Raw genomic sequence first — 27,914 nt, 5'->3', positions numbered from 1 at the left:
GTTTTGGGGAGAAGCAGAGGTAAAATTTTATCTCCAAACAAGAAAAAACAAACAAAATCAAATGATCAGAATTACTAGGGGGAAAAAGGGAAGTAGTATTGTTTCCCATAAATTTAAGGTCTTCAAATGGAAATTGTTAGGGATGCTTATCTATGATAGAAAAGATTCAGTTATAAACTGGTCTGGATCCCTTCCAACACTGGGATTTTTGTCTTCCTAGAAAGAAAGCTTTATGTCAAGCCTAGAAACACCTAGTTTTTGAATAATAAAATTCACTTTGACTAGAAAATGTACACAAGTGTTAAGAATCATCATAATTTAAATGACCTCAGAGAAGCTAACATTACCTGAGTGGATGAGCATGTGCTGCTTAAGGTTCTGAATGCGGGTGAATCGGACCCCACAAGTTGGACACTGAAAAGGCCTATCTGGACCATTTGGACTTGGTCGTTCTGTGCTGCTGGTAGAAGGAGCAATGTAGAGTTGGTAGGGATACTGAACATTTTCCAATCTAAAAAACAAACAAAAAACCAAGAACCACAAAAGGCATCCATATTTTCACTTTAAGGCTGGGCAAATATATATTAATTGAATTATTTTAAGCAAGTCAAATCAACTTTAAATAACTTTCAAACTTATTTTCATGATTGATAAGAAAGTATATGAAGCATTATGAAAATTTTTTTAAAAAACTCCTCTAAACTAGGAATAAAGAATGTCCAGAATTACTAGTTAAACTAGAGTCTAAAATTACAGGACATACATAAAGGATTTGACATTTTCATTCCTTTAATTTTATTAATTAATTTTATTAAGTTTCTCCTTGAGCCAGATGTTTCTCAGGTGAATATTAGCATTTATTTTATTTTATTTTTTTTCAAGGCAAATGGGGTTAAGTGGCTTGCCCAAGGCCACACAGCGTAATTATTAAGTGTCTGAGGCTGCATTTGAACTTAGGTACTCCTGACTCCAGGGCCAGTGCTCTATCCACTGGGTCACCTAGCTGCCCCCTTTAGCATTTATTTTTACTAAAGATTTATATCTGCTAATCGCCGCCCCCCACAAATGCCATGATACAATTTAGCTACATTCTTCAATATTCATGTATTTACATTTTTTGTTTTCTTTATTAGAACCTAAGTTTCTTGAGGGGAGGAAGTATGTCATTTTTTCTTTGTATTCCTGGCAAAGAGTAAGCATTTAATAAATGCTTGATAAATTAATGAGTGGATTATTTTATACGTTCAGTTCCTATGTTATTCCCTCAGACACATAAAACACAACAATTTCAAGAAAGAGAATTTGGTAAGTAATTTTGAAAGATCACTAGGAAACATGATTAATCCCCCTACACCTGGACTAATAATAAATTTACAACAAATATAGTGAAACTGTTCTTTAGCACTATTTGTTATGTAACAGAACTTATAAATTATGGATGCATATATACTGAAATACCTAAAAGGATCTTATTTGTATAAAAATTGCACAGGTGTAAAGAAATGGGCAGAGATTAGTAGCAGTTCTAATGAGCAGAAGTGGAAGAGACCATGGTACCCTAATAACTTTATACTTACCGATCTTCATCATCTGCATGTGTATTAGTGCTGGAGGTACTTTGAAGTGTAGGTAGCCCTTCAGTGACTCCTTCATCTACTGAACCTGTAAAAAAGAAAAGACAATACCCATCAGTGAAGCAATCAGATGTTTAAAGTAAGAAAAAGTCAATGGGTAATTGTAAACAATTTCTCTTGGTCTGTAACAGGCTGATGTCTGTGGCCATAATTCAATGAAATAAACATTTATTAATATCAACTAAGTTCAAGGGGCTAGTTAGTAATAACTGACATACTTAATGGTGCTTTAATATGGTGATGGACTCAAAGTAATTTTTGCAGTTAAAAATTCAATGGCAGATTGCTATGTTTATGAGGTATATCTGTTTTAAAAGTTGTTTTACCTTTTCCCTCACTAAGCTAGCATTTCTTGCTGCTGCCAGTATGGCTCCTCTAGCAGTTCCCCATTTGGCTTCTAATTTGCTATGGACTGAGAAAACAGAAAACCAAGATTACCAAAGTCATGTTTAAAAACATGTACAAACAGGCTCTGACTGAGGGCCTGAAAAACTCTCCTATACAAAGAGTTCATGAACTTCAATGCAATTGAATCTAATTTGGTTGCACAAGGACAGTTCCATTTTTCCTGGTTTGGGGCTCTGTTTCAGCTGGTTGGGATCATCAGTTAAGTAATCCCTGAATAGATGAAGTGTTTTAATATTTGATTTTGCAAATAGGAAAAACTAATTCTAAAGTTTAAACTCACAAATTTCCTTAAGCACTGCTACAACTGCTTCTCTTCCTGGGCAGAGAGAATCAGGGAGGTCTTTTATGACACTTTTAAGAGCCTAGCAACTTCTTTTACTTATGAATTGGTTTAACATTGTTTTTGAACATGAATTAGCTATTAGAATCAGCATGTCTAGAGACTTCAAATATGGCATCATGTTTCCGTGACCATGTCCTTTCCTGCCCTTATATATTTCCTACCTAGCTAACAGATCAAGTAGTCAAAAAGCAGAAGCACTTTAATGCATATTTATATTAAATGTACCAGAAGCCAGAAAGAAAAACCATTCTGAACTAATTTAGTTTAGAAAAAGAAAATCCAACATATAATCAGAGCATCTGTCAAATCTTAACCACAGAATAGATGTTATATGGATTCTCATCATAGAGCAAACTGAAATGATTAAAAAAAATACCTCATAAATCCAGTTTAGAATTCAATTTAACTCAACAGAACTTTTATTGGAGCAGGAACATTTTGATAAAAGATCAAAACAAAAATTTTCTTGATTACTCAAAGGAATCTGCCAAGAGAGATGTGGAAGAGGGAAATTTTAACAAATGTCTTTCTAGGGGGTTGCTAGGTGGAGCAGTGGATAGAGCACCAACCCTAGAGTTAGGAGTACCAGAGTTCAAATTTGATCTCAGACACTTAATAATTACCTAGCTGTGTGACCTTGGGGCAAGCCACTTAACCTCATTTGCCTTGCAAAAAAAACCTAAAAAAAAAGGAGAAAAAAAAAACAATTGCCTTTCTTGTGAAACAAGAAAGCTGGATTAGGGAGAAAAATTCTCCTTGCTCAAAAAGGTATGCTTGTCAAGTAATCTAGGTTATACTTTTCTTAACTAACTCTTAACTCTAGAAATTTCTTGAGGGGCAGCTGCTAGGTGGTGCAGTGGATAGAGCACTGGCCCTGGGGTCAGGAGTACCAGAGTTCAAATCTGGCCCCAGACATTTAATAATTACCTAGCTGTGTGGCCTTGGGCAAGCCACTTAACCTCATTTGCCTTGCAAAAACCTTTAAAAAAAAAAAAGAAATTTCTCTTGAATGTGTTCTAGGAAAACTCCAGCTTCTTCTTATCACTTCCCTAGTTATCCTTCTACCCTCACCCATCTGACTCATTTCTGTTGCTAATGAAATGTAAAAGGGCTTTCTCTGGATTAATCTGATCTGCAATTTATTATCACTGCCTTAAAGTAAGGTTGAGGATGAAGGGTAAGAAGAAACTTTTACTTAACCACAACCATTTATCAGAAATGACTTATTTTCAATAATAGCCAGCTAACATTTCATAATTTTAAAATGCTTTATATAAATTATCTTGTTCAATCCTTATAACAGTCCTGTTGAGTCACTGTATGCATTTTACAATTAAGGAAACAAAGGTTCAATGATAGAAATGTCAGAGGTGGGATCTGAACCGGTCTTCCTAACTCCAATGGCCTCTCCTACTTAACTTCAGCTTGAATATCTGTACATGCCAAGTCTGAATTCAAACATGTCAAATTAATATTTCTTTTCTATTCTAGGCCACAGATAGCTATTTAGCTTTAAAGGCATCCTTAAAGGAGGCAAAGGGGAATAAAAATCTCACGATTTGAAACAGAAGTTAAGATACCATTATAGTGTACTCCACAGATAATCCAAATTGTTACACTTTAGTGGAATTTCAGATGAGTATTTTATTAGAGAATACTTTTCTAGTACTACAATTCTAATCACTTAGGCTCAATATCTTGACTTCTGTGTAGTTCTCTTTGTATTCAGAAAAATAAAGAACTGGATACAAAGGTGACTCCCAAACAATATTTTCCTTTTGTAGTTTTATTTCTAAATCTAATAGTTTCTGCTCCTGAGGTTCTCTAAGAGTACATCTTGGGGCATCTAGGTGGCACAGCAGCCCTGGAATCAGGATGGCCTAAGTTCAAACTTTGACCTCAGATACTTAATGACCCAGCTGTGTGACCTTGGGCAAGTCCTTAAACCCATTGCCTTGCAAAAACAAACTCTTTTCCAGTATACTTTGCGGATCATTTTCCATGTCTATCCCCTTTTCAAGTAAGTTCTCCAGGGATCTGTCTTGAGTTTTCTCTCCCTAGACTCTCCATTGAACTCATTGGTTCTCATGAGTTCAATTATCATCTTTATACAAATTACTCCCAAATGTATCTATCTCTCCAAGGCTGTAACCCCAAATCATCAATTACCTACCTGTGGGACATTTTCATCTGATTATTATGCTGTCATCTCAAATTCAACAAAAGCAGAGTTCATTACCTATCGTTTAAGCCCCCATATCGACTTCGATAATTGGTTGCTTAAATTTATTACCTCAGATACCACATTCTTCCTCATCTTCCATGTCCAGTGAACTGGTAAATCTTGTTGATTCTACATCTACCCTGTTTTGTCTACTCATACAGATTCTACTGTAATTCAGGACCTTATCACCTTTCAACTGAATCACCAAAAAAACTTTTCAATTAGGTTCTTGGTATCAAGCCCCTTTCCTGACTTCTCCAATTCATCATCTATAATGTCACAGTAATTAATATTTCTAAAATATCCAATCTTGACCTTGGTCTGCTCAAGAACTTTGACATCTCCCATTTGCTTCTAATATAAAACATAAAATCCACTGCTGAATATAAGAAAATCTTTCAAAAGCTGGATCCAATCTATCTTTCTGTGCTAATCTCAGGTCAAAAGAATCTTAGTTCAAGAATTTAAAAGATTTTTTAAGATGCCCTGGCTCTCTCCCTGCTTTCTGCACTTTCAAAAAACAAAGATATACAAAAATACTTTGTTTTTCAGACTTAACAATACTTCAAAAATAATTTATTAAGTATATACCACCATGTGGCAAATTGCTCTATCATGTGCTAGGAAAAATAAAAAAATGATCAAGACTTGGTCCAGATCCTTGTGGAGCTCAGTCTAGAAGAGAACATGACATGTATGAATAACTACTACAAAATGATACATAAACCTTTATGAGAGGTTAAGGTCAAGCCAAATGTTTCACAGGCTGGCAGAGGGGAAATTTTTAATTGAGGCTACTGAAGGAGGCTTCACACTTCATTGCAGTTAAGCTAGCAATGGAAAGGTAGATTTCAAGAGGCTGAAATGCAGAAAGAAGAAAGTACAACAAGCAGAGGGAGGCAGGACAGTATGGGCTAGGTGCACAAGTGACAACAAAAACTGTCCAGTTTAGCTAGAAAGTAGGAATATGGATGAAAATAGTATGAAATAAAGATGGAAAGGTAGGATAGTGCCAGACTATGAAGGACTATCAGGTTGAATTCTGAACTTCATATATTGGCAATAGGGAAGCCATTAAGTGATTTCTGAATAGGAATAACATTATTAGTCCTTATATAAAGAAAATCTGGCAGCAGAGTAGAGGACAAACTGGAACAAGCACAGAACAGATGACAGATAAGAATTCCAAATCATCTCACAATCAAATGAGCAAAGGGAGTATGCGACAAGAAGTAATAAACATTTATCAAATGCCTTCTATGTGTCAGGCACTGTGGCTAATAAGCATTTTAATAAATATTATTTCAATAACCCAGCCAGGTAGGTGCTATTATTGTCACCCCCATATTACAGGTGAAGAAACTGAAGCAAAAAGTTATTTTTGCTCACGTTTAACTACCTAGTGTCTGAGCCTGAATTTGAGTCCTGGTCTTCCTAACTGATACCAGGCCTACTACCTAGCTGCCTATGACTAGGAAAAGCCATTATTATAAAGTTTGTGGTTAAGACAAGTAAGAGTTCATCCATCATGTAACTTGGTTCAATTATTCAGGTAAAAAAAACTTAAAACGGGGTGGCTAGGTGGCAGCACTGGCCCTGGAGTCAGGAGGACCTGAGGTTCAAGTCTGACCTTAGACAGTTAATAATTACCTAGCTGTGTGGCCTTGGACAAGCCACTTAACCCCACTTGACTTGCAAAAACCTAAAAAAAACCCCAAACTTAAAACTATTTAAGAATAGATTTATTCATGCCCTTTGACCCAGAAACTCCACACCTTTGGGGTAATACCCAAAAGAAGATGAATGGCAGCAAGAAAATGTCATACACACACACACACACACACACACACACATAGTAGCATTATTAATAATTTAAAAATTCTGGCATTGGTGATGACCAACTATGATGGGCTTGTTCATTTCAGCAGTACAATAATCAAAGAAAATTTTAAAAGATTTGCAATGGAAAATACCATCCATATCCAGAGAGGGAACTGTGGAATTTAAATGTGGACCAAAGCTTACTATCTTCAATTTTTAAAATTTGTCTCATGTTATTATGTCATTTTTTTCTCAGTAATACTTTTTCTTCTGTTTGGATTTGATTTTTCTTTTATAACATGATTAATATGGGTCTATGTTTAGCATACTTACACATGTAGAGCCTATATTAGCTTGCTTTCTGTCATATTGAGGGGGAGGAAGAAAAATGTAGAACCCAAAACCTTTCACCAAAACATTGGTGAAAACTACTTGCATGGAAAAACAAATAAAAAAGTTTAAACAAAAAGCTGGAGACAAAAATGTGTCCAACAATTAGAGAATGGTTGAACACACTGTGCATTCAACAGCAAATTGTTGAATTTTAAAACATGATACTTAATGAAGTACTCTGGAAAATATAGGAAGACTTATAATGAAGTAGTCAGCAATGAAAAGCAAAAACATTATGGTCAAATATAATATAATCAATTATCATATCTCTTAAAACTAGATGACACATCCTTTCTTTGTTGTATTATATCTAGGGAGAATTTAATTTATGAGAGTCAAAGAAAGAATATCAGAAGCTACATAAGGCAAAATAGTCATAAGGGCCCTTTTAGTAAAACCTGGAAAGCAAGTGATTACCCATCATTTAGAGAATGTCTAACAAAATGTGTCATATAAATGAATGGAAAAGGAATACTACCAAGAAATAATCATTGTAAGGGATTCAGGGAAGCAAGGGAAACTACATGTAAAATGATTTGGAGTGAAAAATATTAGTAAATTGATGATATTTTGCAATGTTATTTGCAAATTGATAATGTGCTAGCATTTACATAGCACTTTTATGATTTGCCAAACATTTAAAAAATACCTTGTTTTTATCCACACAACCCTGAAAAACAGAAGCTATTGTTCAATTGTGTCTGAACTGACTGTCATGATTCCTTTGGTAAAGATACTGGAGTGGTTTTGTCATTTCTTTCTGCAGCTCATTTGTCAGATGAAGAAACTGAGGCAGACAGGGTTGAAGTGATTTGTCCAGGATCATGCAGTAAATATCTGAGGTCACAGTTGAACTTAGAACATTGAGTCATCCTAACCCTAAACTCAAAGTTCTATCCATTATGATACCCTGCTGCCCTATAATTCTCATTTTACAGATAAGGAAACTTAAGTTGAGAGGATAAAGTGACTTGCCCAGATTCACACTGAGTGTGACATAGGATTTGAACTCCTGACTAAGTCTAAGGGCAGCTGAACTTTGACTAAGGGCAACAACTAATATTGATTTCAGAGAATGTGACAAAGAATCTATTAGGAAGTTAAAATGTGTCTTTGTGAATCTGTATGTGCATGGGGGGGGACAGAAAGGGGGAAATGGTGGTCCTTTGTGATACATAGTAAAATATCTATGGTGTAAAAAATCTGAAAATAGTTAATGTCTCTGATATGCTTATTTTAGGAAGCTGGGAGATGAGGATCCTTAAGTTCATTTATTCAAACAAGACTCTTCTCTGCAAGATCTCTGAGCTTGGACAAGCAGCCATGTTCCTGTCATGAAGCCCTGCTCTGAATCGTTTGTCACAGTGTTGCTGTTACCCCTCATTATCAAGGCCACAGCTCAATGCACAACCATTAAGTATTGAGATCTGGCCTCAGTAAAGCAGATCCCCTACTAGGGATAAGGCTCTGGTACATGTATGTGACCTTGCTGTTTTCTTCACTTTGAACTTAAAGTTCTGATTCCTTATACTCCTGTGTCTAACCACCCATAGGTTAGAAGCTGGTTCCGTCTGATTGACATTAATGGGTGTCAGCAGTGGAGTATACAGTATACAGAATCAGGTTATGACTCTGGTCCTAGTAGAAACAGACTAGGTGCTACCAGACATTTGTTTGAATGCAGTCTTCTGCCCTTGTTCCTGCCCTAATCTTCAAGCTCCTCCCTGGTTGAATTCTTCATTTTTGGTGAGGATAACCCTGGGGCCCTCCAGTGACCCAATTTGTCTTGGGTTTTTCTGGTAAGGATATCCTTTCTGAGTGATCTGTTCTCCTAAACGACTGATCCTACCTCTTTGTTCTGACTTCTTGAGCCCCCCCCCCCCCAACTCCCCAAGCCCCTGCTAAAATTGCTATCAGTTAGCTGCATACCTGTTGGATCAATAAACACACACCTGGCTATGGACTGTGTGCTTTGTGACTGTATCTATCTTGTTGCATTGTCTGTGTTTGTGTCTTTTAAAACGTAAAATGTCTACATCACATGTTGTGAGCTAGATTCTGTTAAAAGATTTAAAATGCAGCCAGACAGAAAAACTTCTGAGGGCTGAAGTCAGAGAATTTAGAACACTGGGAAAGATTAATTTCCATGATTGTCCCAGTAAGCAGTATTAACTCCCACTTTAGGCTTTCTTATGAGAGATTTAAGTTACAAGAAAAGATAAAAACCTGTAAGACACTTTTTGTCTCTCAGTCATTACAGCTTTGGCTATGTTACAATTTCAGAAATCAAGTCAGATAATTAAAGGGGTGTGGAACTACTAAAGTCATCTTACTAGGTAAGATTATAATAAAAGTGCAGGAGAGAACTGGAACACACAACCTTCTGAAAAATCTTAAGTTTTGGGACTCTAATCTGTTTAATTTGTTTTAAGGAAAAACAATAGCACCTAGTTTGAAAGTTAAAAGTTTAGGGGAAAAAAATAGGGGTGGTTAGGTGGGGCAGTGATAGAGCAGAGGCTCTGGAGTCAGGAGGACTTGAGTTCAAACCTAGACTCAGACACTTAGCTGTGAAGCCTTGGGCAAGTCACTTAACCCCCATTGCCTTGCCCCCCCCCCCAAATAGGTAAAGTCTACCTTATAGAAACCTCTTTAGCATTCCTCAACATTTCTGATCATAGAAAGAGAAAACATTGTTTAAACCAGGGATTCCCTATGAGACTCCCTCAGGTCAAGAGACCCTCTTGCTGCTAACCTTTCCCATCCCAGATCAGATTCCCAAATGCAGGTATTAAAAAACAAATGCTGAAAAAATTTAGGGAAACTTGAATTACCTTCTACTTTTCCAACTGTATAGCTCAGGGCCCAGGGTCCACCTAGTTGGGATGGGGAGTCAGGGGCATAATTGCACTAGGACCCTTCATTGGCAGAGGGCCTAGCATAATGGTATCCTAGGCATCCTGGTAACTCTCTAAGGCAAGCCTGGGGGCATCACCCAGGTATAGTATATCTTGTCCACCTTGCCCCAGCACCACCTGATCCCAAAACTGCAGTTGATGGGGTTGGGAAATCAGACCCCATGGCCAGCATCCATTTTGCCCTGCCACTAGTAACTTCCACCACTTACAAGGAAGCTACCCCAACCCCTGGGATTCCCATTCTGCAGTCAGTGGATCTTTACTACCTCCCCCTACCCCCCAGCTCAGACAGCATTTTCAGTGTAAGCCTTGTCCAATTGCTGCCTAAGAAGAACCTGGTGTTCCTGGCAGTACAAGATGGGTATGGGGTGGGCAGTGTCAGCCAGTCTCTTGCCCTTGGTGAGAGCACTCTTCTCTGGTGTGGTTGCAGAAATTAGCTGTATAATCGTAGGCAAGTCCTCTTACATAATGTTTGGCCCTGTTTCCTGATCTGAAAAAAGGAAAATAATAACGATTCCAGTTCCCAGGAATGTTGTAAGGATAAAAATGATGGAATGATTATAAAAGTACTTCACCAGTGACTGGTATATGCTAAACACTATATTATTATTATTATTTTAACTGAATAATTATTTCCATTCCTGATACCTAAAAAGTGTTTTAAAATGCCAAAGCTAATAAGATTATAATGATTTTTGAGATAATTTGGAAATGATTCATATCACCTGAAGTTTTGCTACATGATGTTTGTGTTACTGAATTTCTAAATTCTCTTATATTATGAAATTTGAGAGATCACTGTAACAAATGCTGTTGGACAAAACAACTTCCCTCTTTAATCTGAATGCTATTATACATGATTTGGGCTTTTAAAAGAAAGTGATAAATAACAAATTTTAATTTGAAATCTTGGTTATTAGGAAATTGTAGTTTAAAGATGTAGCTTCAACATATGAATGATGAATCAACTATTAAATATTTACTGTATGTCTGAAGTCCTAGAATAGAGGTAGTTTTAATTTGTAAGCAAAAGATAAACGAAAGGTTAGTTAGATAAACGAAAGGTTAGTTAGTGTTAGCAAATATCAGGAAAGATATCCAAGTCTGAGGCTGTGGTTAGCAAAACTTTGCTTGTTAAGGAGGTAAAAATTCTTGAGACTAATTTACTATTGTTTGAGTTTTGATTATAGGGACAGTTGTCTAAAGCCAATAGTAGAAAATGGCATGTGGGGCAGTCTGGGAACTACCAAAGTGGATGATGTGCCTGGGAGAAACTTTGGGGACCACTGTGGCATTGTTTAGGAAGGAATCATTGTGATATTTCCTTTCTGAAAAGGAAAATTCCTCACTTGGTTAATCCTCAGTCTTGCCTTTTAACACTTGCCATCTAACATTGGCTGTTAGATGACTCATGCCTGGAAGCAAACAGAGCTAAGGGAGTTTTTCCCTCCTTTATGATACATAACAGGCATCATATACATCATATTACACATGTAATACATATAACATCTATTATGATACATAACTATGCCCCTCTTTTTCCTTTTATAGCAAAATTCTATAATCAAGAAGCTTTTAAGTACAATACCAAATTTATTAAATAATAGTAACTATTGGGACTTCTCTGAGTTATTATAATAGGATGTAAGTATGAATATCTTACAATTTTAACTTATATTTGTGATTATAATAGAGGGATATATTCTCCTAAGGGGGAAATGATGAAATAAAATAATAAGATAAAGATACAATGTGAAAATTTTCTACATAACTAGAAGAGTAAAACTTGAGAAAGCAAAAGGATTAGACTATTTTCTCTAAGAACTATATACATATGATTGACTTCCAAATTTATATACCACGGTAATTCAGGCTCTGAGCATGTTTTGGTAATAAATTTTCAAGATATTGGATTTTATACATAAATTGTATGGATAATGGTTAAGTGAAATTATTTTCCCATTTTTAAAATATCTGATAATTTAAAAGGCAGAAGGATTCATTGTGCAGTTGTACTCTTATAAATTTTTTTTAAAAATTCTTATATTAAGTATAGAATTTAGAAACAACAAATGCTACACAAACTGAAGTTTCAAAATTGGAGAACCAAATTTAAGTGATTATACAAATTATATTAAATCAAAATTATCTAGGAATCTCTATTTGGAATCAAGAGCAGAGCTCCTTTCAGGGCTGTCTTAAAAATAAAGTCTATTGTCCAAGAAAAGTTATCAAGATACTTGATAACTTACATGAGACATTTGGGACTCAAAATGTGTTGGTGAAAAGGAGAGATTTGGTTTCTAGGATACAAGGAAGGAGACTTGATGTGAGTTAAAATTGATGATCACCAATTGTATTGCCTTGGTCTTTTGTTTCAATATGCTTTAAGTTTTCTTGCTTACCTTAGTGACATGTAAATCTCTCTTCTCAGAACTAGTCCATTTTGAGAATTCTATTTGTTGTTTTTCCTAAGGTCTTTTGCTATACTGATCGGAAACTCAGATTCAAAGGCTGATGCACAGAGTTTTCCTCTAAGAGCTTTACCAGGACCTTCTGACTACTCCCAGTTTTGAAACCTGAGGGTGTCTATTCCTGGATCATCTGAATAAAGCCCCTACTCTGGAGGATGGCAGGACCCTCCAGGGACCTCAAGGTTCATCTAGTGGGGACCCAGAATAAATAGTTGTTCCAAGATTCCAGGTGAGAGCTACTATATGGTCCTTTTCCTTTCTGTTTATATGCCCAATCACTAAGCCTTGATCAAGCATGTTCCTTCTTCCCCTCGTCTCCTTGCAAACAAATGGCTGGCAATGATACCTGGGACACATTACCCTGATAAACGCTCTCAAGGAACTAAGCCCCTGGACAAAAGTTCATGCTGGTTCAACTGGTCCCTTGGCTTATATATCCTTCACTAGTCAGAAGGGTATAACCCCTTTCAGATCAACTTCCCTTTGGCCAAATGTCAGGGTATTAGGAGATACCCTGTTTTCCAGAGATAAGACCCAGCAAGCAAGCTTTGCATTGAGCTTGGTGTATCAACAATCTTTTGCGCACATCCTCTGGCAAAACTCCATGATTACTGAATTGCTTTGACTAGTACCAGGTATTCTCTGAGCTTGGAAAAGCAGCCATGTTCCTGTCATGAAGCCCTGCTCTGAATCAAGCTTGTCATACTGTTGCTGTTATCCCTCACTGTCAGGCCACAGCTCACTGCACAACCACTGGTCTAAGTATTGAGATTTGGCCACAGTAAAGCAGGTCCCCCACTAGGACTGGGCTCTGGCTCATGTAATGTGACTTTGCTTACTAGGCACCCTGGTTCCCTCCAATTGACACAAATAAATTATTACCTACTCTCTGCTTGAAGGGTGAGAATCAACCTCCTATAGAAGTCCAATCTGTTTTTGCTTTAATATAGAATCTTTCACTTATACTAGGCTTAAATTTGCCATTGCAACTTCAACTCCATTATTCCTAGCTTTGCCCACAAAACAGTCCTTCAAATATTTGAAGACAATTCTCATGTTTTCTCTATTTTAGGCTAAAGTGTCATTTTCGTTGACTGATTTTTGTATGGCCTAGTCTTTAGGCTTTTATCATCCTATTCCTTCTCTGGATATACTCCAGTTATTCTTAAAATTGGTACCTAGAATTAAAGTCTTTTACATATGTGGTATGATCAGAGCATTGTTGACTATCATAACCATGAAAATCCTTAAGATCTTTTTCAAGATTGTTTAATATGTCTGTGTATTAGATTTTTGAAAACCAAGTACTGGATATATTATACTTTAGATTCAGTCTCTTAATCTAGTTTGTTGAGATCTGTGTGAAACCATGCTAGTATTTCCCCCAGCTTTGTATTAACAAGCAAATCTGACAAACATACCTCTGCTAAGACACCAAATTAAAAAAAAATATGTAGACTAGTACAGAAATGAGATTAATTTACTGAAAATCTAGGAAACTTGGGTTTGGACATCAGGTGAAAAATCTAGATTAGAGATAATAGTATGGGAATCTCATGTAGTAAGTATATTGGCAAGGGGGTGAAGCATTAAATGGGTGTCAATTTAAACTGAATCAACTTATGATAACAGAATATATGAATTTAACAGAGATTGGCATGGGAAAGAATGAAGGGAGAGGACCAAGGACAGAATGTTGGGCATTTTTCTTGTGTTAAGGTATCAGGAAGAAGAACTAGGCAAAGAGAAAGAAATATAATTACAAAAGAAGCATATCTTGAAAACCACAGGAGGATAATGATTGTCACTAGAATTAAGAGGTAAAAGTGGTCAAATGAGCATTGAGAAAAGAACTCAGATTAAAGTGAAAATAAAGAGGTCACTGATTTTTAGTAGTGTAGGGACAAAAGCACTAACTGAGAATGAAAAAAGTAGAGGCCATGAGCTAATATATCCATAAGTTGTGATTTCAGCATATGAAATTCCCAATTTGGGGTACACCTCCCCAAATAAACACTTCAACCAGTTTAAAATTTAAAAATTGATAAATCTTAGGAATTGCCTGAGGCACAGAGATTTTGTGACTTGCCCAGCCAGAGATACCTTGCTTGTTGAATGTGAGAGGTAGTATCTGAACCCAGGTCTTCCTTTCTCCAAATCTGCCACTATGCCATCTTGAGCAGATATCTTGAACCAAATTCCCAAGCATGATGTTAAAGGTTGAGTTCTCCTTACAGTTTTTATGATTGTAAGGCCAACAATTTTCAAACCTACCCTTAGTAACCATTACAATACATTATTCTAATTCTTCAATTTTTCTGATTCACTTCTTTTTCTCCTTTGATGATTTAGTATTCTGTTTTCAAATGTGAATGCTCCCTAAAATTCAATTATTTACCTTTTCCTCCAAGTTTTCTCCAGTCAAATGACATTATTATGTAAGTCCTAGGAAATCTTCTTTTATTATTATGTTATATATCCAACTTGTCCTTTCTGATATACTGGTTCCACTCTAGGTTCAGGTCTTTTACTATCTTATAGTTGGCTGTTGTCCTCTGGACTAGTTCTAAAGAACACCAGATTATTTTCACACATCATTCTTCTGCTCCAAGGACAAAAAATAAAAAATAAAAAAAAATAGGGAGGCAGAAAGAAAAATTAGGCTCCCTATTGTTTTAGAAAAAAGTTTAAATTCCTAAGTCTGGTAATAAAGCTCTATGTAACCTAGTCCCAACCTATCTTTTAAAGCCTTATCCCACACTACTCACAAAGAAATCTCCTCTGGCCAATCTGTTCCACTCATTATTTGGATTCCATTTACTTAGAAATTAATCATATAGTTTTTTGATGTCTCCTGTATTTTGTATTTTAATACTTGTACTGTTAAATTTTAGCCTTTCACATATCTATCTTGTGCATCTTCCAAAAATGATTGTAAACTCCTTGAATACAGAAACTATTTCTTATTCTACTTTGTATTCTCTACAACTTCTAGATCAGTACTTCGCACATAGCAGTTATTCAATAACTACTGATTTGAAATGCCAATGACAATTGATAAGGTGAACAGAATGCTGGTAGAAGATCTGAATTTAAATTCTCATTTAATTAATTTACTAATTGTGTGACCATGGGCAAATTTGCTTACTTCCCCATGTGAAAAATGAGGCAAATGGTTCAAATAAGCCAAAAAAACCCCAAAACAAAACAAAACAAAAAACAACAACAAAAAAAAAAACAACAAACCCATAAAACCTCAGAAGGCTAAATCTGTTATCCATAAGAGTATTTTTTTTTTAGGAAAAGTCCCATAAAGACTTTTTCTTTTACCCTATGATTATGGTATTTAGAGTCATACCTGAAACCTTAGTTACTTCCTTTCTATTCTGCTACTGTTTTATAGAAATCTACTCAATTGCACTTTTCTTTTAAAATAACAAATATGACTTAGAGCAACCTGGTCAACAACAAAAGAAAAAAAATCCCACAAATTCCCAATAATTCATGACAATAATGGTCATTATCAACAACTACAGTACTATAACATGTAAAAATACAAAAAGACATTATACCTATAGAGGAAGACTGGGGACTAATTAGAAGATCCTCCTGAACTTGCTCACTTCCTGGCACTGTCTGCTGATCACTCAGGGAACTCTGAGATGCACTGACAGGCTGGGACACTTCCTCATGAACTTCCTCATCACTTAACCTTTCCACTTTGACCCGTACATCCTCTTCAGTAACCAGAGGCAAATTAGCCTTTGTACTCTCACATGTCACATAATCAGTCATTCTTCTAGCTGCCTCAGATGGACCGGGTAGTTCTAAAGTCCTGGGATTTTCTACCTGCTTAACCTTTTCTGACTGAAGCCTCCGATCAATTCCAAATGGAAAAGTCCAAGGAAAAGCTAAGGAAGAGTCAACTGGTTGATTTCTAGGTTCTGAATAGGAAGCTGAAGAATTTAGCACTTGGGGAGAACTTGTCTGTGTGCTACACTTAAGTGGACTTTCAGGAGACATGACTATGTAGCTTTTACGCTTTCTCCGGGACTCACGGCAGACAGGAATGGTCCTTTCTACCACACTGCACTCTGAAGACACTGGAGAAAGACTACCATCTCGAGAGGTAAAATTGCAGTTAGAACTGTTTTCTTGCCCAGCATCTAGTCCCTTTTCTTGTTGATTGTTGGGTGTATTCCATAAAATGCTTGATTTCATGAACTCTGAGCAGGTGCTGGCAACACTAAACATTTGCATATAGCTGGCTGCAGCCAGGACATCAATAATATTTTCTGTGTTAATTGACAGAGTTGCTGTATAAGCATACTCCAAAAGGGGTATAAATCCAGTGACTGTCACATGATGCAAATCCAATACATTCTTGTTGTCATCCTCTGCTTGGCCAACAAGTTTGGTGCGAAAGAAATCACTGCAAGCTGCCAGTACCACCTTGTGGGCCCGAAAGATTTTGTCCTGGACACGAATAGTGATATCACAGAAATGTCCATCATTTCGAAGCATATTTAGCTTTCCAAGCATCTCCTGGCTGTGAGAAGGGGAACTATGAGTAAATGTTTTCACACCCATCTTTTCCTTCCTCTTCTACAGATGCTCTTCAGTGATGCAAATGAATCAGAAATGTCCTAAAAGATATACAAATATTATATTAATAATAAAAATAGAATATTAATTGCTAGTTTAAACTGTTATTTATAAAAGTTGAAATTCAAAGTGATTTGGATCATTTTCATGTGATATCTATACTGCCAACAAAGGATGACAGATAGCATTATCACAGCTAGTTTTAAGGTATTCTGACCAGATAGGACTTAGTGCTTTTTTATTTTTGAGACAATTCAGATAGGGGAGAAACTTATGGGAAATTGTGGGACATGAAAAATGGCTCCATAAGCTATATATACACATTCTAAATCAGCTATATAGAAGGTCAAGAATACTCTTGTAAATATTGTAAATATAGTAAGAACATTCTCATTGAATGGCCATCCTCAGGAAATAGGTTTAGCAAAATAAATGACATCTGGCAAGGAAAATGTGATGCAGACGGGTACTAACTACAATCTGGTTTAGTTAAAAAAAAATCTCACACACTGACTGAAAAAAGTTTTATTTCCTAAAAATAAAAAGAACCAAAAAATCTTTAGGTTAAATGAGTACACAGAGTTACTGGAATAAAATTTTTATTTTCAAAAATTAAATGATAACCAGTATCAACAAGTTGTTTGCTAATATATCATTTTTTTGGCCTCAGAAACTAAATCTAAAACAAACTGATGATAGCGAATTTAAATATAAACTCTAAAGATTCAAAATTGTGTTGAGTGGAGAGATCAATACTGACAAAAAAAGAAAACAATTTATTACCACGGAATACATCATTGAAGGAATAGCATATGGTACACTATTCAGAAAATAGATGAATTATTTCCTAAGAATAAATACACCAAGGGCTGTACTGACCAACTCAAAATGATTATTTAACTAAACTTTTGTTTTTACATCTCCTATATTGCCCAGTACATACTTCCTTCACTCTTGTTTTGGGGATGGTTATCTGTTTTAAGAAGGGGAAAAAGAGGGAAAAAGCAAGGGAGTGTATCTTTATATCTTTTCTTAGAGGAAACAGCTCAACCATTGTACCTTCTAAGTACTGTCTGAATTGCTTTGTGGTTGTTCTGTTTACAATGTTATTAGTCATTGTTTTCCTGGTTATATTTACTTCACTTTGAATCAGTTCATGTAAGTTTTCCCAAGTTCATTATTTCTTAATTGTATTGTCATTCATATACCACAATTTGTTTAGCCTTCCCCAACCAATGGTTCCTTTGCTTTGCTTAATAACTTTGCTACTATAAAAAGTACTGCTATAAGTATATATATATATTATATATATATGAGGTCTCTCTTTTTGTCACTGACCTCCTTAAGAGTATATGCACATTAGCATTTTTGACATTTTCTTCCCATAATTTCCAACTTTTCCAGATTGGTAAATTCAGTTCCACTAACAATGCATTAATACAGCCCTCCAACATTGACTACTCCTCCTCTTATAAGTGTTTTGAAGCATTTTTCCCCTCCTATGGTTGTCAATAATTTGCAATTTTTCTTTTGAGGAATGTTCATATCTTCTGACTACTTATTGACTGAAAAGAAGTTTTTGGCTTTATACATGTCAAGTAGCTTACATACTTGAATATATGACTCTCATAAATATTTAGATACAAATATTTCCCCTCAGTTGACCACTTCTCTTGTCAGAATTGCAAAGTTTGTTCATGCAAAAATTTTAAAATTCTATGTAGTGAAAAATACTTGTTGTACCTGTCCTCTTTTATTTGGTTAAGAATTTATTCCTGAGCCATAAGCTGTGAAAGATACCCGATCTAAATTCTGTAATTTTTAGAGTATGATTCATAATATATTAGTCACATAATCATTTTGAAGTTACTGTGTTATATGATATAAGCATGATCTAGACCTAATTTTTGCCAAACTAGAGCCACAAAATAAATTATCAATGAAATAAAGGAAAGTAGATTAATCTTTTTTTGTGTCACAGACCACTTGTCAGTCTAGTGAACCTATGAACGCCATTATCAGAATAATTTTTCTGAATGCATAAAAATCAATATGTAGGATCTCAAAGGAAATCAATTATACAGAAAGTTATCAAAATATTTTTAATATTAAAATGTTGTGATCTGTACCTTAGGAGGAAATTCATATCAATGAAATTAATGGATTCACTAATGTATTACTAACACCAATATTATTAAAAATTGCATCTACTGTGTAATGTTAGGAAGGTATACAAAGTGTAATCCTAAAACATACAACTCATCCTTGGCTTGAGAGGGCAGAACTAAGGGCTGTAGTTTTTGATAGGGTAAGAGTTTCTAATATTTACACATTCCCCCAAGAACAGAACTGGGGGAATAGATAGTACAAGACATCTCTAGGAAGGAGAGACAAGCAAGAGTATCATTAGAAGCAAATATCTATAAACCTTTTCACAATAGTTCCTCAATATGGGGATTCAATAGTATATCAAGAGAATTCTAACTTATTGCTAAGAATACTTAGCTAAGGTTTACAGTTAAATAAATAGTAGGGGCAATCTATTCCATTTCGTTACTAATTTTGTTAATGCTCAGCAGCCTAGGAACAATACTAAAGTAATCAGTTACTAGTGGTTGATTATTGAGGATGAAGAATTAGAGTTAGGGATATAAAAGTCCCTGTGTGATACATTCTTGTGTAGAAATTATTTAATTACTAAAAATGACAAAGCCGAAAAAAAGGAATAGAGGACAGTGAAATCAGAGTAAGGTGCATAAAGAACAAAGATTACTGGTATAAGAAACACCCTGGGGGGGGGGGGGGGGAGCCAAGATGGCCACAAGAAGGGATCAAGTCTTAGGTGATCTCTGATAAAACTTGAAACTAAGGACTCTAACTAAACTTTAGAGAGACAGAACCCACAAAGGGACCCAGTGAGGCAGTTCTACTCAAGGTAACCTGGAAAAGAGCAGAAAGGCTCTGCTCCCCGGGGTTGGAGGGGTGGCCTGCCAGAGGGGGTGGACTGACAGAGCAAAAGAACTTCAGCCTCCTGGAGGCAGCCCCAGCGCGCTGGGAGCTGGCTCCCAGCAGCGGGGGAGTCTCCTGAGCTGCACCCCGGGGAGCACCTGGGGACAAAGTGGGGGAGCAGCTGGGGACCTCTGCCAGAGCCAGCCAGGATCCAGGAAACAGAAGCAGGCGTCGGTAAGTAGGAGCCTTGAGGGCATGAGCCCATTGAGCAGAGGGAGGGGAGTGAAGAGAGAGGACTGCAGAGCTCTGCCCCTGGAACAGGACTCCAGGGCTCTGACCACATTCAGTCTAGGCCCCCCATAGAACAGCAGGGCCCCCCCCGCCCAGCCCCGTGGCAGAGGGAGGTGCTTATGGTCATTCACAGACCAGGAGGGAGGAGAGAACCTCACACACTGAGACCCTTGTGGGAGTGTCCCAAAAGCTCAGGAAGCACCCCAAAACCAGGCTCAGGCTGGGAAAAAGAGCAAGCAAAGAAATAAGAGGAAGACCATTGAGAAATATTTTGCTCATGAGCCCAAGAAGGATCAAAATCCTCAGTCTGAAGATGAGGAAGCACATGCTCCTGCATCTAAAGACTCCAAGCAAAACAGAAATTGGGTTCAGGCTATGACAGAGCTCAAAAAAGACTTTGAAAATCAAATGAAGGAGTTGGAAGAAAAACTGGGAAAAGAAAGGAAAGAGATGCAGGAATAACATGAAAATGAAGTCAGGAGCTTAGTCAAGGAAATCCAAAAAAAATGCTGAAGAAAATAGCATGCTAAAAACCAGCTTAGGTCAAATGGATAAAACAGTTCAAAAAGTTACTGAGGAGAAGAATGCCTTAAAAAGCAAAATTGGCCAGAAAAAGAGGTAAGAAAACTCTCTGAGGAAAACAAATCCTTCAGACAAAGAATAGAATTCAGGGAGATTGATGAATTTACCAGAAATCAGGAATCAATACTTCAAAACCAAAAAAAATGAAAAATTAGAAGAAAATGTGAAATATTTCATTGAAAAAACAACTGATATGGAAAACAGACTTAGGAAAGATAATTTTAAAATTATTGGAATATATGAAAGTCATGATCAGGAAAAGAGCCTTGACATCAGTTTCAAAGAATTACTACAGGAAAATTGCCCTGATATTCTAGAAGCAGAGGGCAAAATAGAAATGGAGAGAATCCACTGATCCCCCCGAGAAAGAGATCCCAAAAAACCAACCCCTAGGAATATTATAGCCAAGTTCCAGAACTCCCAAGTCAAAGAGAAAATATTACAAGCAGCCAGAAGGACACAGTTCAAATATCGTGGAGCTGTAGTCAGGATCACACAGGATTTAGCAGCAACTACATTGGAAGCTCGTAGGGCTTGGAATATAATATACCGGAAGGCAAAAGAGCTTAGAATGAAGCCAAGAATGAATGTCCTCTTCCAAGGAAAAAAGATGGACTTTCAATGAACCAGGGGAATTTCAAATGTTCCTTTTGGAATGGCCAGAGCTGAACCGAAGGTTTGATCTTCAGATACAGGACTCAGGTGAAGCATGGAGATTGGAGGAGAGGGGGGAAATATGAGGGACTTAATGATGATGAACTGCATGTATTCCTGCATAGAAAAATGACACTGATAATACTCATATGAACCTCCTCAGTTAATAGAGCAGGTAGAGGGAGCTTTTATAGCTGAAGCACAGGAGAAAGCTGAATTCGAAGATAAAATATGGTGTAAAAATGGAGTCAATAGAAAAAAAGGGAAATGGAATGGGAGAAAGAAAAAGGAGAGGGGGAATAGGCCAAGATATTTCATATAATAATAAGATTTTTTTATTATTACAATGAGCTTTTGCAATGATACGGAAAGGGGGAGGCAAGGGGGAATGAGGGAACCTTTGCTCTCATCAGATGTGGCTAGGAGAGGAAACAGCATATACACTCAATGGGGTATAGATATCTGGAGTAAGAAGGAAGGGGGAGCAGGGGGAAGGTGTGGGGATGTGAATAAAGGAGGAGAGGATGGCCATGGGGTGAGAGTGGTCAGATATAACACATTTTCTTTTTTACTTCTTGCAAGGGGCTGGGATTGGAAGGCCTGCCCAGGACCATAGGGCCAGGTGGATTCTGGGCCTAAGGGTGGTATGGGGGCTCAGGGCTTCTTGGCCCCAGGACCAGGGATCTGTCTGCTGCGCCACTCAGCAACCCTACAGCAGAGTCAGAGTGACAGGAGAGAAAACATAGTACATGGTAGTGGAGAAATAAGAAAGGAGGGAGTTGTGATCAGCAATGGCAACGTTGGAAAAATATGGAAGTAACTTTTGTGATGGACTTACCATAAAGAATGTGATCCACCCGTGACAGAGTTGTTGGTGTTGGAACAAAGACTGAAGCACATTTTTTATTATTATTATTTGGGGGAGGGTGCAGGGGCAAATGGGGCTGGGTGGCCTGCCTGGGGCCACACAGCAGGGTGATCTTTGGGTGTCTGAGGCCAGATTTGGACCCGGGTACTCCTGACTCAAGGGCCAATGCTCTGTCTGCCACCCAGTCACCCCTACTATTATTACTATTTTATTTTAGGTCTTTTTTTTTCTTCTTTTAGGTTTTTGCAGGGCAGTGGGGATTGGGTGGCTTGCATGTCACACAGCTGGGTGATTGTTGGGTCTATGGGTCTGGATGTGGGCTCGGATGCTCGTGGCTCCAGGGCTGGTGCTTCGTCTATTGCGCCACCTGTCCATACCTACAATTACTACTATTATTCTTTTTTTTAATTTTAATTTTTTTTCCTCTCCCCTTTACTTTATCGCCCAAGCAAGTCTATATTCATGGGGGGAGGGGTATTTTGTTTACTCTTAAACAAGAATATTTTATTAATGTAAAAAAAAACCATTTGTACAAAATGAGAATAAAAAAAAAAGAGAGAAACACCCCGGAGGTGAGAAAATTCCCTCTATCAATATAAATTGAGAGGATTAAGGACGACAAAGAAACAAGTGGTATAAGGGAGAAAGGGAGAAGGGCAGGAGACTGTGAAAGAAGAGAAATTTGTAGTCAGAAAATTTCAAATAGAAATAATGTCAATAGTTCTATAAAATAAGTGTGGTTGGAGCACCTCTTAAGATTCCTGCCACAAAGGCTGCATTATATTTTGTGAATGGTCTATGTACTCCACTCAGGCTAGTTAGTGTAAAGATATGGAGACTTAACTGGCCATTGATGAAGTTTCCTAGTAGCCTAAGTTCAAAAGCCAGTACATGAAAAGCTCCTTCCATGACACCTGCATACCACAATAATAAATATAGGGACAGAGAAACTGCACCTAAATGAATTACCTTTCCATGCTACTTTTGTTAAGATGGGTTATGAGTAATTTTTAATTCAGTCCAATTTTGAACTTGAACCACTACCACGGAATCAGACAGAGACAGATCTGGCCTTGTTGTTGTTCAATTGCTTCAGTTGTGGACTACTGCTAGTTACATCATTTGGGAGTTTGGGGGCAAAGATATGGTGATTTGCCATTTCTTCTCCAGCACATTTTACATTCAGGGAACAAGCAAATAGGGTTAAGTGACTTGTTCAGGATCACAAAGGCCAGATTTGACTTCCTGACTCCAGGGTCAACGCTCTATGCATTGTACCACCTAATTGTCCTATAGGCCTGACCTATAGTATACAATAAATGGTATTGTTGCTATGTAGTTGAAGGGGTAAAGAGAGGAGGTTAGAATTGAAGAGATTAGGGAATTATGTGGATAATATTAAAAGAGATCAAAAGTATGAAGGCTGAGGATGATGGCTGGTAGACAGATATTGCAGTAGAAAGGAAAATGATCTGACAGTAAGAATATGACAAATATAAGTTTATAAACAAACTGGTATAGCTAAATTATAATGACGGTATATATAAATATCCAGGTTAAGTTATTCAACTAGCTTAACATTAATTTAAAACATTAAACATTCTTTTCCAGATTGTGCTTTCACTATAATTTCTTATAAGATTGCCTTACTTTTTAAAAGCTCCCTTAACTGCATCAATCTCTACAAAAATCAGGGTTTTATATGGAAACCTCAAAGAAAAATTTTCTTGTATGGGAATTGCAGAATTCTGTAGAAGGGAGCTGAGGTGCTCTATTCCAACTTCTCCCAGATAAAAAGAAAAATTTCTTCTATATCATCCCGTATTATAGCCATTCTATTTCTACTTTACTACTTCTAAGAATAAGAGAATTCATTAGTTGAGGCAATCACTTACAATTACTATACAGTTAAGGCTTTTAAAAAGTTCTAATAATAAGCCAAAATCTGATTCTATGTCATTTTTTGGTCCATTGGCCTTTTGTAGAAACAACTGTTAGTCAGTTCACATTAAGTGACTATTATGTGTCAGGTATGTAACAATCCTTCAACTATCTGCAGAAGTTTCTAATTTGATCTTCTCTTTTCCAGGCTACAATCGCATGCATAATCAACTTCCTTGATCCCTCTTCATTTCCTCTGGTCATGCTAAAGTTTGTAAATATTCCTCTTAAAATGTGGCACAATATTCTAAACTACACGGGATTTTTTTGAGCACAAAATAGTACTATAATATTTCCATTATCTTCATACTAATGGACATAAATTTAAGCTCTCTTAGCAGCAATTTTTGTTGTTGTTGTTGTTTACCTTTGGTCCTGGGACTGCTGTTTGTTGTTCAGTTTCTTTGAGCCAAGCTCAAAGGATTGACCAAGACAATTGCTCAGTATCAAGTTTTTACTGAATGCCTTTTAAGTGTCCAGAACTTCAAAATAAACAAAAGCATAGGGATTCTGTAGGCTTTTAAGCAGAAATTTCATGGTAGAGACCAATGTACATCATAGCTAGCTAAGGTGTAGGTTGGATAGGAAAAGAGAATGCAGTCAAAGTGTCACATAGAAAACTAATGATGTTTAATGTAACCCTGATAATGAAAATATACTAGTCAGGAAAACAATTACAATTGAAACAATTTCCAGAATCACATTTTTTTCCTATTAAAATTAAGCTGTTATTTTAATCCTGATTTCTACCTTGTGTCTGACTTTCCACTGTTAGGATAAATGGTTTCTAACAGGAAAAAAGCAAACAATGAATGTTAGGATTTTAGAGACACTGAAATGACAGAAGAAAAATCACAAGTTACTATTTTATATTTTAAAAATAAAAATTTATACTTTCCTGAAGTTTACAAAAGGGAGAGAAAAATGATAAAGTAACTAAATAGAGGAAGCACTACCACAAACAACAACAAACCATTCTATATCTCAAGATAGGTTAGGTAAGAGTCAATGAGAGAAGCTCTAAAAAAGTAAACAGCAATAATTAAGATTTCATTAATTATTAATCAGTTTTTAAATTTAAAAAACTGTATTAAGATAATCTGACCATATAGGACTTAGTGCTTTTTATTTTTGAGCCAACTCATATAGGGGGAAAAACTTCTGGGAAATATTTTTTAAATTATAAGGCCACAGAGAGAGATAATAGTCAAGAGCCCTCCCCCCCAAAATATAAAACTGACCTATAAGAATCAGACTTCTACATTGTTGGGTGGATATTTGCTATTAAGAAACATTGAAAAGACACAGGATAAGAGAATGGAAGAATTTATGAGAAAGTAAGTACAGGTGGCCATTGAAATATTATATTTCAGTGTGTCAAAAAGCAAAGTAAAGACTCACAATAAATCTACATTTAAATAGTGTTTTAAAGTTTTCAATGCATTTTGTATGTTACCCTCACTTGATCTTCATAATAGGGTGCTATTACTCTCATTTTGCAGATGAGGAAAATGAGGTTTATGATTTGCACAGGAATCACACAAATAACAATAATTTGAGTTAAGTCCTAAGTCTGGGTTCGACATTCTTTCCAATAAGCCAATTAGCTTTCTAACCTGCTTAATTAGTCTATTAAGTACAAAAATTATGGATAAGAACAACAACATAACACTAGAGTTGGAAAGGCCTTTAATGAAGCCAGGAGCTGTAACTTACATGACTTTCTAAGGATTATCCTGTTCAATTTGTTTCCATATATAAAGCAAATTTATTAATGAGTCATTTAGCCTTTCTGAACTTCAGCTAATTAAGTTGAAGGGGATCAATGAGACAAATACTATAGGTCCTTTCCAATTCACAATCCATAATCTATTAAATCATACCTTATAGTAGTAATTCACTTACTCTACATGCTTTATTTGTGATATATAGTATGTAAATCACAAACTTCCTAGTTATTAACCTTAAAGTAGTGTATATTTTTAATAATACAGTACTTGAAGTATAACCATACAAAATTCTGCCATTTCAACAATTTTTTATTAATCAAAAGGCATTCCTTCCTGTCTTTTTCTACCAATAACACTAATGCATCACTGCAAGTGTATATACCACATGATATTCAGTTGTGACTGACTCTTCATGACCACATATGGGGTTTACATGGCAAAGATACTTATCACTTATTTGCTACATATATTAACATAACAATTCATTAACTAATTTAGCAATTTTCATAATTTTAAAGAGAAAGATTTAATCACTTAAAAAACAACATTGCACTATGTTATTATATATATATATATATATATATATATATATACATATATACATATACATATATATATGACTGCAGAGAAAGTTAAAATCTATTTTGCCATAATCTTTCAAGTCATACCTAATGCATTGGGCTATATTTTCTTATCAATAAAATGATGTATTCACAGACAGGAAAAAACAATGCTGTTTTGGAGGCATGATAGCATAGTTACCTATATTCAAGCCCTACCTTTGATATATACTGATTGTGTGACACTGAAGAAGTAACTTTTAGCCTCTCAGTGCTGTAGGCAGAATTTAAAAAAACTGCAGAAAAGATGCCTCTCTTTACTGTAGAGAAGTTCCTCACTAGGAGCTCTTAACTTCAATGGTGTCATAGATACAGTCCAGCCCACGATATTTTATCTTAGTCTCATTTGCCTTTTTTGTGGTTTAACTGAGTATAAGGTGTTTGAATGCAAATTTGAAATCTCTAAAGAGATGAAATGTAAACTATATTGAGTTAATTTTCATGATTAAAAATATAGTTTTACTTCTAGCATAGTAACAATTAGTTGACCTTGGAGTCAGGAAGACCTGGTTTTCAAGACTCTCTACTGAAACATATTGGTTGTATGATCCTAGGCAACTTAACCTCCTATGTGACTTAAGCAACTCTCTAAGACTTGAAAATTGCAGACCAGGTATCTTTGTATTAACTGATTATTTTCAAGGGGAATACTCTATATTAATGAAATCACATTTATAATATTCCCATCTCTCAAAACTAGTCATGATAATTCCTACTAATACTAACAAGATCACTAAGTTAAAATGTCAAATTGAAATACAAATCTTGTTTATAAATATAAAATTCTATAATCAAATAAAAATTAATATAACTTCAATTCAAATCAAAGAACAACTATCACCTAAAAATGCAAAGGGCATAAATCCCTTTCAAATGTATACCTCTAATTAATATATGGTCAGTAATATGGTAAGAGGTTAAAAGTTTAAATTTTCTCAAGTTTTGTTAGTCAGAAGTATATTCAGTTCAACTAGTATTAAGTGAGCACCTAGACTAATAACTGTGCTAATGTACTAGGCTTTCAAGGAATATTATAAGACATTGTACCTTTGGGAACTTAATAGTTTTATCAGGAAGCATACATGTGTAAATGATTAGAGAATGTAAGACAGTCCATGATCAAAGCCATTAATAGGTATAGATAATCAGTGTCATAAATAGTATAAGAGAGTAAGGTTCTTATGGTATAAGGGACAGCAGGCATTATGAAGGATCTTGAAAGAGGAAGGAAGAAATACCATCCAGGCAAGAGATACATGGAGAAAGGCATTAAGGTGAGAATGAACCTTTAGTTTTGTGAACAAACAAAATTAATTGGAGTAGCAGGGGTACTGGCAAATAAGGACTGAATAAGGTAAAGTGACCACATTCTGCCTGAATTGAGGACTTAATGTGCTAAGTATTGGGAAGTTATTATATATTCTTCAGAATCTTGAGATTGTCTTCTATGTATCAGATAGTC

The 27,914-nt window shown here is 36.1% G+C and overlaps 1 protein-coding gene and 1 long non-coding RNA gene across 9 annotated transcripts in view; one reads left to right on the top strand and one right to left on the bottom strand.

The window, feature by feature from the left end:
- The window catches only part of ZBTB44 (zinc finger and BTB domain containing 44), a 77,410-nt gene that overhangs the window by 12,329 nt on the left and 37,167 nt on the right, over window positions 1-27,914 (bottom strand). For 6 of the 8 annotated variants that reach the window (XM_074216294.1, XM_074216295.1, XM_074216298.1 and 3 more), the window contains 3 exons: window positions 15,785-16,858; window positions 1,578-1,662; window positions 348-511 (listed from right to left, as the gene is read on the bottom strand). In XM_074216294.1, coding sequence (XP_074072395.1) covers window positions 348-511; window positions 1,578-1,662; window positions 15,785-16,802 — 1,267 coding nt within the window. In that variant the 5' untranslated portion in view covers window positions 16,803-16,858. The remainder of the gene's footprint in view (window positions 1-347; window positions 512-1,577; window positions 1,663-15,784; window positions 16,859-27,914) is intronic. The other 2 variants (XM_074216296.1, XM_074216297.1) reach the window with 2 other exon arrangements.
- Window positions 9,782-12,626, top strand: LOC141508046 (uncharacterized). Its single transcript, XR_012474329.1, has 3 exons — window positions 9,782-9,985; window positions 11,290-11,382; window positions 12,215-12,626. It is a non-coding gene; the product is annotated as an uncharacterized LOC141508046 (long non-coding RNA).

Source organism: Macrotis lagotis, chromosome 1 (genome assembly GCF_037893015.1).
Source record: "Macrotis lagotis isolate mMagLag1 chromosome 1, bilby.v1.9.chrom.fasta, whole genome shotgun sequence".
Classification (NCBI taxonomy): domain Eukaryota; kingdom Metazoa; phylum Chordata; class Mammalia; order Peramelemorphia; family Peramelidae; genus Macrotis; species Macrotis lagotis.
The sequence above is the reverse complement of the archived record's forward strand: the minus strand, read 5'-3'. Positions and strand labels throughout refer to the sequence as shown.